General features: G+C 42.0%; 1 protein-coding gene across 7 annotated transcripts in view; it reads right to left on the bottom strand.

Annotated features, from left to right (window-relative positions):
- LOC138740315 (monocarboxylate transporter 8-like) overlaps positions 1–15,192 on the bottom strand; it is a 119,378-nt gene extending 104,186 nt beyond the window's left edge. For 2 of the 7 annotated variants that reach the window (XM_069892787.1, XM_069892786.1), the window contains exon 1: positions 14,471–15,189. In XM_069892787.1, coding sequence (XP_069748888.1) covers positions 14,471–14,726 — 256 coding nt within the window. In that variant the 5' untranslated portion in view covers positions 14,727–15,189. Of the gene's footprint in view, positions 1–8,335; positions 8,516–9,116; positions 9,248–14,470 lie in introns of those variants that run through there. The other 5 variants (XM_069892789.1, XM_069892784.1, XM_069892790.1 and 2 more) reach the window with 5 other exon arrangements.
- Between the last annotated feature and the right edge of the window lie 2,987 nt (positions 15,193–18,179).

Raw genomic sequence — 18,179 nt, 5'->3', positions numbered from 1 at the left:
CGAACAGAACCAAGATGCACAGCGAAATGATTTCCCAGTCCGCGTCCGATTTCTATTAATGGTGCATTGGATGCAGTAGATGAGCCCTGCAGATTCACAGGTGATGTGTTGCCTCTCTTGGAAGGATTGTTTGGGGCCCCAAATGGTAGCGAGGGAGGAGGTGTGGCTGCACAAGTCCATCACAGCCACCGACCTCCCATCTATTGAAGATACAGTGCCCTCCATAATGTTCCACCCAGACACTTTGTTCCTGTCCACGACATCGCTTGAGGGGAGCAACTGCTCCTCCAAGCACATTCTCCAAAGGTGGCGCCTTTTCAACAATTTTTTTTAACTTTAGTTCCCTTGTGCGATATAAATCAAACCTCTTTTTTAAAAGAAACTTTGTTGCATGGCCTCAGAAGAACTTTCATTCATTACTTTATTCGACCAATCTCCCGGTGTTTTGAACTGTGTCTCATTCTCCTGTGATGCATTGGTGGCCGCTGGTAGCCCGGCATCTGGAACCAAAACAAACCATAACATCACCACCTCCTCTTCCTCTCTGACGCTCGATGATCCCATGGAATTTCATCTTTTTCACATCAAGAAAGGAGCGTGCATTTACAAGCCAAACACTTCGGCACCTGTAGCCGAGCCAATGCATCTTCCTCGCTCTCCTACCATGGGGGCAATCGTCATTGCCCCAACTTCTGATACCGCACTCATAGATTTTTTTTTCTGATAAGGAATACCATGAAGAAAAACACAAAGAAGAAACTATCTGGGTGGGAGAGAAAGAAGATGAAAGAAGTTGCAAATAGAGAAGAAGAATTGTCAAAATGTCAGAGATTGGATGCCTACTTTTCATTCGGTAAGCGTTTAAAATGTAAAATAATTAAACTACGTGTTTTTATTATGTTTTGATTTTTTTTAAACTTTATTTAAGATTTTATGACATGAATAATATATAGGATTACATTAAAAGAAAATTAAGAATAAAATAATAAAATTATAATACAATATCAGTAATCTAAATAAACTATACCCTCCACAATAATTATTATACATTAATAATCCAACTCAAATTAGTCCAACCCCCCCTTTCCCCCCCAAAATAAAGAGTGAAGAATTAATAAAGTTAATAATATGTGAGAAAAAAAACCCACTTACAAAAAAAACAAAAACATAACCGAATAAAATACTAACCAAAAAAGTAATTAATACTAAGATATCAGACTTAAAAAACATATTTAAATCAAACTTAAATGCATATATTTAACAAACGGAGTTAAGATGAAACATATATTTAACTCAAACTTAATATAAAAAAATTAGTAAAGTTAGTAACATTATCTATCAAAAATTCTTAAACAATAATCAATTCTTAAAAAAAAATTGTAGCATAAAAAAAGATGAAAAAAAACTTTCTCTATAGAGATAAACCTTCACCAAATATCAACTAACTTCACATCTATCATCATATTAGTCATATAAACCACCATCTTAAAACAAAATTCAAACCTCATTAAGCATTGTACAATTCAATTTTAGTACTCTTCCACCATTTTTCCCTTTTACTCTTGAATAGTTATCCAATAAAAGCTCCAATACCACATTTAAATATCCCCAATCAATATGTTAAAATTCAGATATCCAAATAATAAAAACACATCTACAACAAAATCTATATCTTCAACAAATGGAGCATAAACCACAAACAAAATTCAAGCCTCATTAAGAATTGTACAATTCAATTTATAACTTTCACCATTATTCCCTTCGTTCTATAACTAAAATAGCAAAATAATGTACACCAGAATTACCACTCCTTTATGTTTTGATTTTAAATACAAAACAATTATGTACTTCCTTTAAAGCTGTATTTTCCTGGTATTTTGCTGTTAAATACTAAAATGTATAATGAATTTTAAATTATTTGGTCTGCGGCATGGCACCTTTTTTATGTGCTCGTTTCCCGTAACTTTAGAACCTCGCTACGCCCCTGGACGCCACAGTTTTGAATGTGTAAACAAACAAATCACGTTATTAAAGTGCACATTCCAGATTTTTTTCCAGGTTATTTGTACACATTTTGGTTTGAGCAGGTAGAAATTTCAGCACTTTTTATACATAGTTCTCCCATTTCAGGGCACCATAATGTTTGGGACATTTGGCTTCACAGGTGTTCGTGATTATTTGGGTATGTTTAATGGCTTCTTTGATGCAGGTAGGAGAGAGCTTGGTTTGTTTCTAAGCTTTTGATCATCTTTGGATTCTGTAGTTGCCATCTTTCAACACGAGGACCAGAGATGTACCAATGAAAGTCAAAGAAGCCATTATGAGGCCGAAAAACAAGAATAAAATTATAAGAAACATCACCCAAACCTTAGGATTACTAAAATCAACTGTTTGGACCATTGTTAAGAAGAAAGAGCGTACTGCTGAGCTCAGAAATCGTAAAGGGACTGGTTTTCTAAGGAAGATTGAAAAAGAAATTGCCAACCATGAGTCCGACAGATCAGAAACTCTCTTCAGGAGGCAGGTGTGGATGTGTCAATGACGACTGTCTGTAGAAGACTTCATGAACAGATATACAGAGGCTACACTGCAAGATGCAAACCATTAGTTAGCCACAGAAAGGATGGCCAGATTACAGTTTGCCAACAAGTATTTCAAAGAGCTTATAGAATTCTGGATAAAGGGTTTGTGGACAGCTGAGACCAAGATTAACCTGTATCAGAGTGATGGCAAGACAATGGAGGTGTAAAGGAACTGTCCAAGATCCAAAGCATTCCACTTATGCATCTTGCTGTGTAGCCATTGTAAACAAGAATAAAACAGAAACATTGCCCAAACCTCTGGATTACCAACATCAACAGTTTGGTCCAATGTTTCTGTTTTATTCTTGTTTTACAGCCTCATAATGGCTTCTTTGACACAACTCTGGTCCTCGAGTTGAAAAATGGTAACTACAGAGTCCAAAGGTGATCAAAAGCTTAGAAGCAAAAGTCTTGCTCTCTTATACAGTACTTGCAAAAAAGTTGAAGCCATTAAACTTACCCGAGTAATCACAAACACCTGTGAAGGCAAATGTCCCAAACGTGGTGCCCTGAAATGAGGGGACTATGTATGAAAAGTTCTACAATTTCTACATGGTTAAACCAAAATGTGTACAAATAACCTGGAATAAAATCTGGAATGTTCACTTTAATTACATGCGAATTTTGTTTGATTACAAACTTAAAACTGTGGAGCATAGGAGGCAAATTAATGAGAAAAAAAAAAAGTGTCTCTGTTCCAAACATTACGGAGGGCATTGTTTCTATACAAGGTGCTGCCTCCAGAAGGCAGCCAACGTCATGAATGACCCCCATCGTCCTTGTCATAATCTCTTCTCGCTGCTTTCTTCAGGCCGCAGGTACAGAAGCCCGGTCCAGCAACTCGAGGTTTAAGAGCAACTTTTTATTTTGCTCACCACCATCAGGCTCTTCAACCTCCCTCTCCCTCCATAAACTACTCTGGAACCAATAAGACAAGTGTCGACACTAATGAAACATCAATGTTTTTGCACTAACTGCAACTGTGATATTTATTTGTCTATTCTTTCATTTTTATTACCTTTTTCTGCCTCATGGCACATTATGTTGAGTTAATGCACACTATTGATATTGGTGTATCGTATCTATCGGTTTGGTTGCAGCAAGTATTTGGTGCATTTGTATATTGTGTAGGACAATGAATTCTCATACCATACATGCTCACTGCAAAACAGAGCTGCAAGTAGGGTTTTGAAAGATCATCTAAAATCGAGCTAAAAATTAAAAAAAACTATAGTCCAAGAATAACCCACTAATTAATTAGTAACTACAGAGAAGTCAGTTAATTTTCTTTTTAGGTTATATTGCCTTGTTAAGACACAGCAAAAATGTAACCCTACGAAATATGTTTAAATACCTTCTTACATGATTGGAGTACATTGGAAGTGTCCAGGAAGGAAGGCAAGCACAGACTTGAGGCTCAATAACAGAAAAACACCTACTGCCACTAGATAAAATCTTTTGCATTTGAACAATTTTCAACAGAGTACAGACTAAATCTTTGGTGGGAAATTGATTCCTCTCAGCAATGCCAGACATGGGTCGACGGTCAGAAGTGGAGTGAAATGTGGTGATGCTACCTTATATTCAGTTTACCAACCAGGCTGAATTTCAAGGCATGTCATTTTAAAAGTTTGGGGGAGGTGGGGTTATGCAGAGGGTCTGGAAGGATTCTGAATGGTTGAAGCTCACAAAGGGTCAGGTCTCTGAAAGGGTCTCAGTCTTTGGAGATTCCACTACTTCAGATTAACGAGAAAATGCACCGAGTGAATTTCCTACATTGGTCAGAGAGAAATTGGACATGTGAAAATTGGATTAGTGCAGAGGCCAAAAGGATCAGCGAGGATATGTTGGGAAGAAAGTCCTGTTTCGGTGTTGCACAACTCTACAATGCACTGAAAACCATTTCAGCTGGATAGAGCAATCAAAGTCCACGTGACAATATCAGGACACTAAAAAGGCTGGAAATCTGAAATAAAAACAGGGAAAGCTGGAAACACTGCAGATCAGGCAGCATCTGTGTTGAGGGAAACAAATAAGAGTATTTCCAGCATTTTCTCCTTGCATTTCACAATGTCAGGAATGTACACGTTATGGATGTGATAGTTAATGGTCTTCAAAATTCCACCCTTCTGTTGTATTTGCTGAACATGTAACGTACTTCCATTTAGATACATAAAACTCTATTCCATTGACTTCAATGGAACCACTTTTCAAAATTCAACATGCATAGTTATCAACCACACCCAGTACATTTAGAGTAGGTGCTTTCCTCAGTCACCTCTGGAAATAGTGATGAGATTTTGGACGTGTTGAACCAGTTCCGGATGAGTCAATAGGGTAAGGCAAATTCAGAGAGACTGGTGGAATGGAGCAGAGGAGGGAAGCAAAGATTACTGATTGTGACTCCAATACAACTATGTTTAAACATCAAAGAGACGATGGGTGAACCACCAAATGTTGGTCCAAATTAAGCAATGCCATTGCAGGAAGAAGCAGACAGGCCAAGGTTCAAAAGAGAGTTAAACTTTTACTTGTTATTTACTGTCTGGTTATACATAACTGCCCTGTATTTGTATTCTGTTATCACTACTTTGCTCCCTACATCCATTGGAATAGACTGTGCTAAAGACCAATGCCAGCTTATGTTGGTTGTTAACTCTTTCAGCCTTTCACTCTATAAATGCAATGTGAACTAATTTAGACTATTTCCAAAGTCCAGATTTTGTTGGAATCAAGATGACTGATTCAGCAAAGTTAGGACCAGGGTTCACCAGATGGCAGGCTCACAATAAAAGGAATCACACTCTGGAAATTTGGGGCCAAGAAACGTCATCATGTTTTGCTGAAGGACTTGGCAGCAGATCCAGCACACAAGAAGGGGTCGAAGAGCTCTGCACAAAATTTAGATCACCTTCGTTCAAGTGAAGTGCCATATATAACCGTGTCAAAGTCAAGTATTGTAGACCATTTTTAATGTTAAATTTATGGGGTCTCACAATAAGATCCAAAGTACCGTATCAGTAGCAGAAGTCCAAACAATCTCTAAACAAATAAAGAACAAAAACACAAATAATTAAAGTAAAAATAGAGTCTGCACATCAAAACACACGTCCTCCCATGGGGGAGGTTGGGACCGCAGTAAGTATCTACATCATCGGAGGCGTTGGGAGTTCCAATGGGCAGGTTGTCAGGGCAAGAGACCACATTTGAGGTGTCAGGAGCTCCAATGGGTACATGGCTAGGCCCAAGATGAGAGATGAGGTTCCAGATTCCATATTGTTTGCCCAAAAATTGGGAGTCAACTTTTAGACACGTATATGGTAATCACAAGAGAAAAATGGGAGATAAAATAGGCCATTCAACTCTAAGTCTATCCCTTCTTTCGATATGATAATAGATGATTTACCCCAGGTTTCTTTTTGTGTCAGTTCCCCACTGTCCTCATTTCTCTAATCTATCACATATATATCTAGATAGTTAAATGAGGAAATCTGCAGGAGCTGGGGTTGGGTGCAAAATACAAAATCTTTAAAAGAGATTGTACATTCTCGTGTCTGTGTGGATTTTCCCTGGAGCATCAAGTTCCCTTCCACCCTTCAAAACATACCAGGGATGGCAGGTCAATTGGGTGTAATTAGGCGGCACGGGGTCATGGGCCAGAAGGGCCTGTTACTGTGCTTCATGTAAATTTAAAAATGTAATCTTAGATGTGCTCGAGAAATTCAACAAGTCATGAGGTATACATAGGAATTAAAAAGTTATCTTATGTCAGGAATCAGATACAGGCCATTTTATATCCAGTCACAAGTAATAAGATACAAGATTAATAAGATACAAGATTAATAAGATACAAGATTAATAAGATACAAGATGAAGATCCCTTTGGAAGTAGTGACTACAGTTTGATAGAATTGCAGATGCAATTTGAGAGCAAACAAAATAGGACAAAACCATCACTTTCATCTTAAATGGGGACAAGTTTATGGTAATGAAGAGAATGTTGCACTGGAAAACGTTGCCTTCTAATCACCCAATCCATTCTTATGTCTCATCTTCCTCCACTCAATCTTTTTCATTTTCTTTATGCTCTCTTTCTCCCCCCTTTGCTGGCATCTATCAATCTTCTGCCTCAGTCCATCCCACTTTGTCTCACCCTGGTCCACGATCCCACACGGGCCCTTGTCCTATTTCTCCCACCCTATCCTCTTTGCATTAGCTTCTTGTCTCTGTATTTCCTGGACTTGAAGAAAGCCCAAAATGACCAGATACTGCTCAACCCCACTGAGTTCCTCCAGCAGATGGTGTTTAGCTTCAGGATCCAGCATCTGCAGTCTCCTGTGTGTCTACAAAATAAGGAGATGGTCATTTAAAACTGAGATGTACAGAACTTTCTTCTCCCAGAGGATGGTGAATCTCTGGAAAACTTTGCCCAATGGCATAAGAGGCCAAATCATTTGATTTGTTTAGTGATGTCTGTAAGGAGTTTGTATGTTTTCCCAGTGTCTGTGTGCATGTCTTCCAGATCCATCAGTTTCCTCCTACCCTTCAAAAACTTATGGTTTATTTGGGGGTGGGGGGGGGCATGGGCTCGTGGACCAGGAGGGCCCATATGTCTACATTGGACAAGATAGATATTTGAAACATCAGGGCATGGGAAAGTTAAGGGGAACAGGCATAGAAAAGGAATCAAAGTCATGACAAATCAGCCATGATCATATTGAATGACAGGCAGGCAAGGGGCCGCTTCTAGTGATCTTGGCAAATTAAAATGTGTTAAAATTTCAATCTGTTCTGACAATAATAGTGCGAAGCGCAAACATGGAGCCAGAATGTCCTATGCTATTATGTCAAGATCCCGATCACCTTTGCTTTTTTTTTAAAAATCTTCCACCCTCCCACCTGTATCCACCCATGATCTCTTACCTGTTAGCCTGTGCTCCTCCCACCACGCCCTCCTCCCTCCTTTTGTTCAGACTCCTGCCTGCCTTTTGCTCAGGGCCGAAACGTTTTTCCCTTTACTTCCTCCAGATGCTGCGCGACCTGCTGAGTTTCTCCAGCATGTTTGTGCATTGCACTGCAATCCCAGTGCCTGCAGATTTTCCTATTTAACTTATTTCATTCCGCACTTCTGATCCTCATGTGAATCGATGACAACAAAGGAGAAGGGTCTGAACTGCTGGGGAGAAAAAAAAAGTTGAAATCTCTTCTTCGTGGGCAGTCTTGAGGGATGATGAGTTGCTTCCACTCCAGTTCTGTGGGTTTTGAGGTGATATCAATGGGTTCTGACCCAGAAGGAGATGGAAGCATGGATATCTCTGGAGTCTGGAGCAGGTACAGATACTGGAAGGGGCCAACAATAGAAGGATATGAAAGTAAGAATTTTATATCAAAACAATCCTCAATCTCCATCAACAAGCACAAGAATGATGAGTGGATGAAGAGTCAGACATTTTAATTTTGACTTGAGCACAAACTGATGGATGGTTGACAATGGAACAAGCAGAGAGAGAGAGAGAGAGAGAGAGAGAGAGAGAGAGAGCACACACCATAACACAGAAATCTAGGAGATAACAAAAGGTACAGGTTTCAGAAAGAGGAGAGCTAAAGGAAGGATGCAGTTACTGTTCTATTTACATCCATGTCTATTTGTTTGGCGAAGAAGAATAATGGACTTCTAACTGGCACTTTAAATCAGAAATATTCACTTTTCCCACCATCCCTGCTATTGAAAACTCTGACAGAGGGTCCAGGACCTGAAACGTTAACTCTTTCTCTTCTCATAGATGCTCCTTGGCTTCTTGCTGAATGTATCTAGCATTTTCTTCCACAAATGATATATTGAAATAGGGAAGGGGTCATCACAATGTTGCTAGATTCAAGACTGAACATGCCCAACCTGCACAGTCCACAAACATTGAAATATATGGCAAGACCTGCAGAAGGCAAAGAAAATTGTTATCAAACTACAGTAAAATCTCCATTATCTGGAATTCAAGAAACCAGCAGAAATATGGCAGAAAATAAATAGGTTAAAAAAAATCATAAAGTTTAAAATTGGTGCCCCCTAGTGGCCAATTTACCAATCACACAATGCGCCATCTCAAGCAACCAGAAAATTCACTTATCCAGCATCCCCATGGGATCTGGATACCAGAGGGTTTTAGTGTATACAGACTGTAATCAAACTGTATCTTCACAAACACTAATCTGGACACCATGGAACCAGGAAGGCTAACAAAGAACCATTTACTTTGTATTGGTGCTTGAGTTACAAGGAAGGCAACAGATTCTCGGGCATTCTACCTGGAATGGAGAACTGATCTTATAAAAGAATTAAGTTAGTTAAATAAAATGAAAAATATATAGATTAGTCAGTGGAGAGAGCAGAATTTCAGGTAAGTTCACAGTGAGTCAGTGAAATGGAGAGTGAACCAGTAGTTCATCTCCAGTAGACAGATCAAGATTGAAAAAAAAAAGCTTGGTTAAAGATTTCAACGTTAGATGACCCAAGATTAGATTGGAAGATCCAGCAACCTTTCAAGGTGGCACAGCGGTGCCAGAGACATCTGGACTTCAGGCACTGTCAGTGTGGAATTTACACATTCTCTCTGTGACCATGCAATTTCCTCCAGCTACTCCTCTAAACACTCTCTTTCTCCCCAGGTCTTGAAATATATGGCAAGACCTGCAGAAGGCAAAGAAAATTGTGATCAAAAATAATGTGTGGCCATAATACCTCTGTGGGCTTCAATACAAAACCTTCTTGGATTTATGCCCCTTGTGAAGATTAGCTATTTTAAAAGCTTTGTCTGCCACAAGTGGGATGGTATTTAACTTGCTATGTTGATAATTCAGAGGCCTGGATCAACTATCCAGAGACCCATGTTCAAAGATCACCAACAACTTAAAAAAATTTACCTAATGATTATTAAAAAACATAACCTCCCACTTCACCTGCCACCCTTACATATTCTGTCTGACTTTTTGCCCCAGACACACCAAAATGGCTGACACTTGAGCAACCTGCTAAGTAGAGATGAGGAAGTTTTACTATTTTAAAAGCCCAAGTCAATTAAGATAGGATCTGGAGAGAGCTGATGTACATGATGTGTATAACGCAGGATTAGGGTAAATGATTGCATGATGACCAGCATAGTCTTGAAGGGCAGAAGGGCCTGTTTCTTTGCCAAATGAATCAATGACAAAGCAACTAGATGCCCATTCATGAAAAAAAAGCAATCAATTAAAAGCAAGGAATGATTTATCCTGAGGTGAAAAAAGAACTTGTACAGAATTCATTTTTCAGATAATAATATTTCCATTTCAAAGTAATTCCATTATTACTGTTTCAAAATCTTATGGCGCTGTTCACCAGAAACACAATTCAACTTAATTGGATTAAGCAAATAACCTCTTCAAGAGATGCGAAGAGCTTGTTCTAACTGCAGCTGATTTCACTGTAACCCTTGTGCTTGGCCCAAAACATTTAAGTATAAATTATTTCTGGTGAAAGACAAAAACCTGTTCATTCATATTTGCATTATGTCTGCCTATATTTAAAATAAAAATGCTTTACTTTAAACGATAGCTACTGAATGCCTCAGTAGTCATTCTTTTTATTTTCAGCATCCTTTTGAACAAATGTCTACATCAGCTCCATTTTTAGTGTCACCCCACAGCAACAAAAATAAATAAATAAATCTCCCTTATGAGCCCACTGAAAGCATGAAGGATTTCATTGGAAAATTAATTGGTCTTTTGCTTAATGCGGCAAATAATTATGGAATTACATTGAAAAAGCAGAATACTGGAAATTGGCTGGCATCTGTGAGGGAGACAGAAACTTTGTGCGTCAGTTACATAAACTATTCTCCATGTGACAGTACGATTAAGTACTTCCAAAATACCTTGAAAAACCAGTCAGAATTCAAAAATTCAGGTACCTCTGAACTGTTTCAGTGTTTGAGAAATCTCAGAGTTGTAACTTTAGATCAATCTTTTCTCTTTATTCGTCCCATTGCCACTTATTTCACCTTTTTAAATCATCTAACGGTATCCACAAGCTACTTTGTCCCAGCCTTGTTCTGAACTTAGGAGAGGTTTTCTTTCTGACTTTTCAGAATTTTGATGAAAGGTATTAACTTTGTGAGGTGATTTTATTTCAAACAACTAAATAATCAATTTTAATGCATTGATTGTACGATAAAGGATTCCAAAGATACGAGGAGACTGGCTCCATCACTCCTCAAAATCCTATTGTAGGATCATTAATATCAGTTATCCAACATCTCGTGGAAGACAACTTCTTGGAGGTGAGACTTCTCGAATGACCCAAGACTGAAACCTTGAAGTAATAGCTATTCAGTTACATTCACATTAAAAGAAAAAAAGCTCAGATCATGCACATTATTCAAATAATGACGTGCTTGTATTCACTTTGCATTTTAAAGAACAGCAACATTTTTCAATAACAGTGAGGTAAATTTCACATGTCTGCATTCGTCAGTCCATGTGAGAACACTCAAGGCTTACCTCTCCCTATTTTCCTTTAATGTGCACAGAAATGAAGGGAGAACCTGAGCATATTTGGAAACAAGTTCTAAAATTAATAAGGAAGTGCTTTCAATACACGTAATAACTTTAAACACATGATTAGTGTGGGGGGGAAAAAAGATTCTCTTCATCTCGATGACAAAGTAAATCAATTTGAAACACAAGCTTCCTTCATTGTGATAACCATTCGCGTTAAACATAAATCCACTAATTGTTAAACAATTGTTTCAAACCCCTGACAGGAAATCACGTATCTGGAAAATCAGCAGTATCTTTTCCTGGCTTTGAGATCCATTGACGTTAGTTAATAGTTTGTTGCAAACCCAATTAAATTGGCATAACAAGGTAATAAAGACACTACAATGTGTTCCATTTAAACCCTTATCTTGGTTGAAGTCGGTAGGTTAATAGATGGGTGGTAGGAGAATAAGGGCAGGCAGAATGTTCTGAGCTAGTATCAACTTGAGGGGCTATTTTTTCCCATTTCTGAGTTCTAAAACACAAGATATATGGTGGTAACTTACATCTATTCAAGCACAACTCATCTTCCTTCGCTCTGCAACAATCAATAACTTAACAATGACAACTGCAAACCAGTATTCCAATCAAAGAAATTATATTTACACATTCCATACAAGTGGGACATTTTATTACCGTAATTTATTAACAGACAAGATCAAGAATGCATTATCTCAATAGCCAGGGGAAAAAAATTGGCTCCACATTTTAAAACTCCCCTTAAAAAAATGATAAACCCAAGAAAGATATCTTGTGGTTAAATGAATTTGAATTATTTGTCATACGACGCAACTCCAAAGAATCAAAATTTCACAAGGGAAAATAGCATCAGTTCAAACACAACCAATACAATGTGGAAAGCCAATAGAAATGTATTGATTATTTGCCAAGCAACGATGAAGTTATATGTGAACCCCACTATCGTCTCATCTCGTCTCCCCCCTCCCCCCCCCCCCCCCCCCCACATTTCTTTTACCCAGCATCAGATGTAATAATGGACTGTAAAGTTTGTCCAGAATTTGACAATTTTAGAGAACTGGTGGATATCTTAAAATTTCCTGAAATGCAAATGAACGCTCTGACTAGGGCTCAAAGCCAGTAGGGTTCTCGACTGGTTGCACTTCCACCAATGCTACTGAGAAATTACAAGGTGTTCACAGCCATATAATTGCATTAAACTGCATCATATGGGTTCCTGTCTTGTGAAGATATCATCACCAAGAAAATGTCAGAATTCATACCTGTTCTAATTGAATCCCCTTATTTGCCCCTCATACCTCATTTCTTTCCTGGTGACATTAAATATGCCACTGAGTACACAAAGGAGAGTTTCCAGTCCCTGGGATATTGGACCCTGTTCTGGAGGTGGTGGGATCAATACAGACCAGTCTACACCCAGGCAAGTCCAGGATCAGTGACCTTGGGGGATTGTTTGCTAATGCAATTGGGGAGCATTTAAACAAATATGGCCAGGTTGGGGGGGGGGGGGGGTGGGGGTGGGAAGGAAGGTGGTTGGTAGTCCAGGCAGAAAAAGGAAGCAATCCAGAAACCAAAGCAAAAGTAAGAGAAGTGAAATGCAAAAAAAATTCCTAGATTCACTAAGAACAATGAATGCAAGGATATTTTATCTGAAGGCCCACAGTATCAGAAACAAGATTAGTGAACTGGCACAAATCAATAAAAAGGGCTATGATTTAGTGGTCATTACAGAAATGTGATTGCAGGATGGAGATGACTAGGAATTAAATATCCAAGGATATCAGATCATATGGAAGGATAGGCAGGAAGATGGGGGGGGGTACTACTCTTAATTAAAGATGAGATCAGGGCAATGAGACAATACATGATCTAAGGAGCAGAGATTAGAAATAGTAAAGGGGGGGGAAGGGGAAATCACTGATGGGAGTTGTTTATCAGCTTCAAATAATAACATTACAGACAATAAACCAAGAAATAGCTGATGCATGTAAGAATGGAACAGCAGTTGTCATGGGGGGGGGGGGCTTGAACTTGCACATAGATTAGGCAAATCAAGTTGGTCAAGGAAGTCCTGGAGTTTGTACAATGCCTTTGTGAGTTTTGTTGAACATCATGTCACTGAATCTACAAGGGAACATGCTATCTTAAATATGTGCAGTCAGAATGATCCTGTAGTTAGGGATCCTCTTGAAAAGTAAGGGTGCAGTAGTTCAATCTAAAAACAGCAAGATGAGAGAGGAAATGGCTAGCATCCACAATGCATGTAAGAATGGAACCCAGGTTATATGGTGGGGCATTTGAAGAAATGATGGAAGACTTTCCAAGAGATTTTTCAAATTGCTGAACAAAAGTATGTTCCTGTTAAAAGGTGGGGAGAGCCAGTCCTGGATACAGCACGGTACAGGCCCTTCAGCCCTCAAGGTTGTGCTGACCCTTATATCCCCTCCTATTAAAGTACTAAACCCTCACTGCCCCATAACCCTCTATTTTTCTTAAATAAAGGAAGGCATCCAACTAAAATTTATACAAAGTTACCAAGAGCAGTGGGAAATTTACTTTTACAGGTTTTTCTCAATGTTCCAAAGAATCACAAAGCCAGCACAAAAAAAGGACAGATGGATTATGAAAACTAGCAATGAAAGTTTTTTTTCCCCCAATTATATAAAGGGGGGGACGAATGTCTTTTGGCAATTTGGAAATGAGCCAGGCCTTCACGGTGACACACGTGGAACATGCCAAAGAACGACGTTAAAGATGCGATAGGAGGCAAGGGTCTCGATACCAGCTACAAGGGTTGCAGATTCAACCAAGCGTGACCCTGCAGGGATGCAGGAAAGTCCGGAGACCACCCGCAGGGGCCAGGTCATTCCAGCACAGTCTTGCTGGAGGAACTCGACCCTCGAGCAGCATCAGTGGGACAAGGAAGGTCGGCCGTTTCCTGGGTGGGTGGGGATTCAAACGTTGGCCGTTCTCTCCCCACCACCCCCCTCCCTCCCCCACCACCCCCCCCCCTCCCTCCCCCACCACCCCCCCCCTCCCTCCCCCACCACCCCCCCCCTCCCTCCCCCACCACCCCCCCCCTCCCTCCCCCACCACCCCCCCCCCTCCCTCCCCCACCACCCCCCCCCCTCCCTCCCCCACCCAAGTGATGCTGCTCGACCCGCCGAGTTCGTCCAGCAGATCGGGCTTTTGCTCCAGTTGATGCTCAGACTTTGCATAAACTTTTCGCCCATCTGAAGAATTAAGAAGGTGGGGGGGGTGGGGGGGGGGTGGGGGGGGGGGGAGAGTTTCATGACAGAACATGGGGGGGGGGGTTAAGGTGTTGGGAGCGCACTCACCCGTCTTAAACTCTAAAGCCTGGTCGTTCTGGTCTTCGCACTCCTTCAAGAACATCAGAAAGAGGATGCCGAAGGAGTTCTGGATGCCGAAGATGGTCCCATTGCACCAGGTGGCCGCGAACACCACGACCCAGCCGAACCCCCCGTCGGGCACTCGGTCGCCGGGCTGGCGAGCGGGCGGCGGGCTCTCCCCGCGCTCCGGCCCGTCCAACACTTGCCCTTGCCTCCCCTCGCTGCCGTCAGCAGACCCCGACATCGCCCTGGTGCCCGTCTGCTCGGGGGGAGGGAGCCTTCGATCCTCTGGCCAAGCCGGAGAGGGTTAGAGGCTCGGCGTTGGGCTTCCCTCCAGTGTCATGTCGCAACCCGACGGATGCTCTCCGACCACCGCCGAACTCCTGCAGTCAATGGGCTGACCGAGGGTCGCTCCCCGTGGGGAGCATCAGGTGCAAATCCCCCCCCCCCCCCCCTCTCGTCCAATCAATCAGCCGCTCAGAAAGCAAATCCCTGGCCGGGCAGCTCAGCCCCGCCTCTGGCCCCACTTCAACTCGGGACAACGTTGGCGGGATCTCGGCCGAGCAAAGCTCAGCCCCTCGGAACGTTTCCCAACAGGAAGCGAACGCGATGCCTTCCCCTCACTCGCCGGCAGCCCCGCCGGAGCCCATCACTCTGCCCCCGCCCTTGGGGAGCGGCCGGACTCCGCCCCTGTGCGCGCACCCCTTTGGGGCTGAACCGCTTTCCTCTCCTTCTTCCCCCCCCCCCCCCCCCCCGATTCTCCCCCCTCCCTTGTGTCCGATTCTCTTCTAAAGCAGAACTGGTAGGAACAAGGTGAACCGTTACATCCAATTCTCTCAGCAGCGTTTGTTTCAATGGGCAGTTTCCGTCAACACTCCCGACTTCCAGCCCAGTTATTTATTCCCCTCCCCACTTTAAACCTTGCTTTTTGTTTAGTTACACAGCCACGAACCTTGGAAAACATCTAATGCGTGACCTTCACTGGTTGAGCCTTCGTTACCAGCTTTGTGATATAGAGAATTTAGGTTAAAAAGACTTAAGTTAAAATGTGATGATTAATCAGAAACAGGGAAGCCAGAACGGACAGAGAGTTTACTAGCAGTCAAGGACAGAAGGAGCTGCTGAATATGTTTTTTTAAACCTATCTTTTCATGGTCATAGTGAGAGACATGCAGGAGACAAAGGATTGATAAGAAGGGTGAGAAACAGAATTCAGTGAATGTAGAGTTCGCAGCGTACGTAACGAACGTGATAATTAATAATGCAGTTATACTTAGAATGTTTTTGTAATACTAACCAATTAAAACAGTATTAATAAGAAGGGGAAGGGCAAATAATAAAGGTATAAAAATCAATGCACTGTATGTATCGGGGCTTAACTGGTGAGAAACCAGTTGAGTCCAACTCTGCAGACTTGTAAATAAAGCTTGTCGTGTCATCAGTTTTAAAGAGACTCATGTGTGAGAAGTTTTATTTCTGACAAATGGGGGCTCGTCCGGGATCTACACTCCGGCCGTGAGGGGAGGCGAGAAGAGGGACATCGGAGGCGGTGCACCCCGCTGAGTTCAGCGGCTCCTAGTCCCTTGCTCGTCGCTTCGGGCGGCTTGAGCGAGTGGTATCCGGACAGGGTGACACGACAAGACGGAGAGGAGAAGGGTGACGGTTCAATCCCCGGGAAGACACCGGTAAGTGACGACTTACGATTGTGGTGTGGGGATTGGGTAACAGGTGTAACGGGATACACCTGTTTGGATAAAAACCTAACGGAATAGATTAAGTATAGATCTTTTGTCGTGGTGTGAGGACCCTGTCGCGGGACTCTAGGATAGACCCCAGGGAAACCTCGGCGGTAACCGAAGGAGGGACAGCACCTCCGACGAAGTGCCGAGAAGAGAGGGGTCGACCCCAGGAAAACCTCAGCGGTAACCGAAGGAGGGACAGCACCTCCGACGAGGCGTCTGAGAGGAAGGGAGTAGGGTCCAGAGCGAGAGGGTCCTCAGCAACGATAAACAGATCTAGGTGGGAAAATGGGAGGATCAAAATCTAAGGGCTCGTCTGAAAATTCAGGACAATTCCTGGGAGTACCCCTTGACAGCCCTTTGGGGAGAATGTTTGAAAATTGGGATAGTAATAGATATCGGGACAAAAACAAGAAAAAGATGGTCCAATATTGTCTCCTTTGGTCAAAACAACCTATTAAAGGTTCCTCGGTCTGGTGGCCGAAAATTTGGATCTGATGAGGATTGGGTTAGACAAACATTAAACATATATGTAAATTCGAGACCAAAGGTGAATCAAGAAGAGTCAGCATATGCATTTTGTTGGGTTCCCTGGCCAGGATCCTTAACAGAATGTTTTAAATTGAGAGTGGCAGGAGAAAAGAAATGGGAACCTCTGGACAACCTTCCCCCTCCTTATATTCCCCCGGTGCCTACTGCGCCCGAGGAAAGCTTATTACCGGAGGGGAAAGGTGATGAATCTGATTGCCCCCAAGGGGGCCGGGATAAAAAGGATGAATTAAGGGAGTCGGACCCTAAACTTCCACCGGTAAACCGACCCTGGACAAGATCCCAGACTGGTCCAGGACCATCAAAGTTTTCAATAAACCTAAATCCCCTGAGAGAAGTCCCTATGGGAGGACCGGGAGGGGGAACGGGATATGTGAATGTTCCCCTAACTAGTACAGAGGTGCGGGGATTTAAGAAAGAAATGAAAAAGTTATTGGAAGATCCTATAGGACTGGCTGAACAGCTTGACCAATTCTTGGGACCGAACACATATACGTGGGAAGAGATGCAGGCAATAATGGGAACATTATTTTCACCCCAGGAGAGGCAGATGATTCGACGGGCTGCCCTCCTCATGTGGGAATATGAACAACCTGGGGACCCTAGACCCCATGAACAAAAATATCCCCTAAATGAACCCAGGTGGGACAAACGAACACCCGAGGGATTGGCAAGTATGAGACAATATAGAGAGTGGACAATTAAAGGGATACGGGAGGCTGTGCCAAAGGGTCACAATTTTACCAAGGCATTTGGGAACCACCAGGGGAAAGACGAGTCCCCAACTGATTTTTTGGAGAGGGTGAGAAAGAATGTCCAACAGTATGCTGGTGTGGACCCTAGTACACCAATGGGTGAACAGCTTATTCGAATTGAATTTGTTTCCAAATCATGGCAAGACATTAGAAAGAAACTAGAAAAGGAGGAGGACTGGAGTGAAAAACCCCTAAGTGAACTGTTAAAAAAGGCACAAAAAGTATATGTGCAGAGAGAAGAAGAAGATCAAAAGAAGGCGACAAAGGTTATGGTACAGACTATCCGACAGATGAATGCTGAATCCAGAGGGGAAAGAAAACAAAACCTTCCTCTAAACAATCCAAAATATCCAAGAGAGGGAAGACCCCGGAGATTCGTTAAGTGCTATTACTGCAATGAGGAAGGACACTTTAAGAGGGAATGCCCCCGATACAAGAGGGAATTGCGTGCCCTCGAACTTATGGAAGAAGATTAGGGGTGTCAGGGGTTCCAAATGTTAGGGACCAAATATAAGAGGGAACCCCTGGTAAAACTAAAAATTGGTCCCAAGGGAGAAGAGGTGGTGTTTATGGTGGACTCAGGAGCGGAACGAAGTAGTGTAATAACTGTGCCAATCGGAACTGAGCCTATAAAAAGTAATTTGACAATTTCTG

This window comes from Narcine bancroftii, chromosome 8, assembly GCF_036971445.1.
Source record: "Narcine bancroftii isolate sNarBan1 chromosome 8, sNarBan1.hap1, whole genome shotgun sequence".
In the NCBI taxonomy this organism is placed as follows: domain Eukaryota; kingdom Metazoa; phylum Chordata; class Chondrichthyes; order Torpediniformes; family Narcinidae; genus Narcine; species Narcine bancroftii.
Note: the sequence above shows the minus strand (reverse complement) of the source record. Positions and strands in the feature narration are given on the sequence as shown.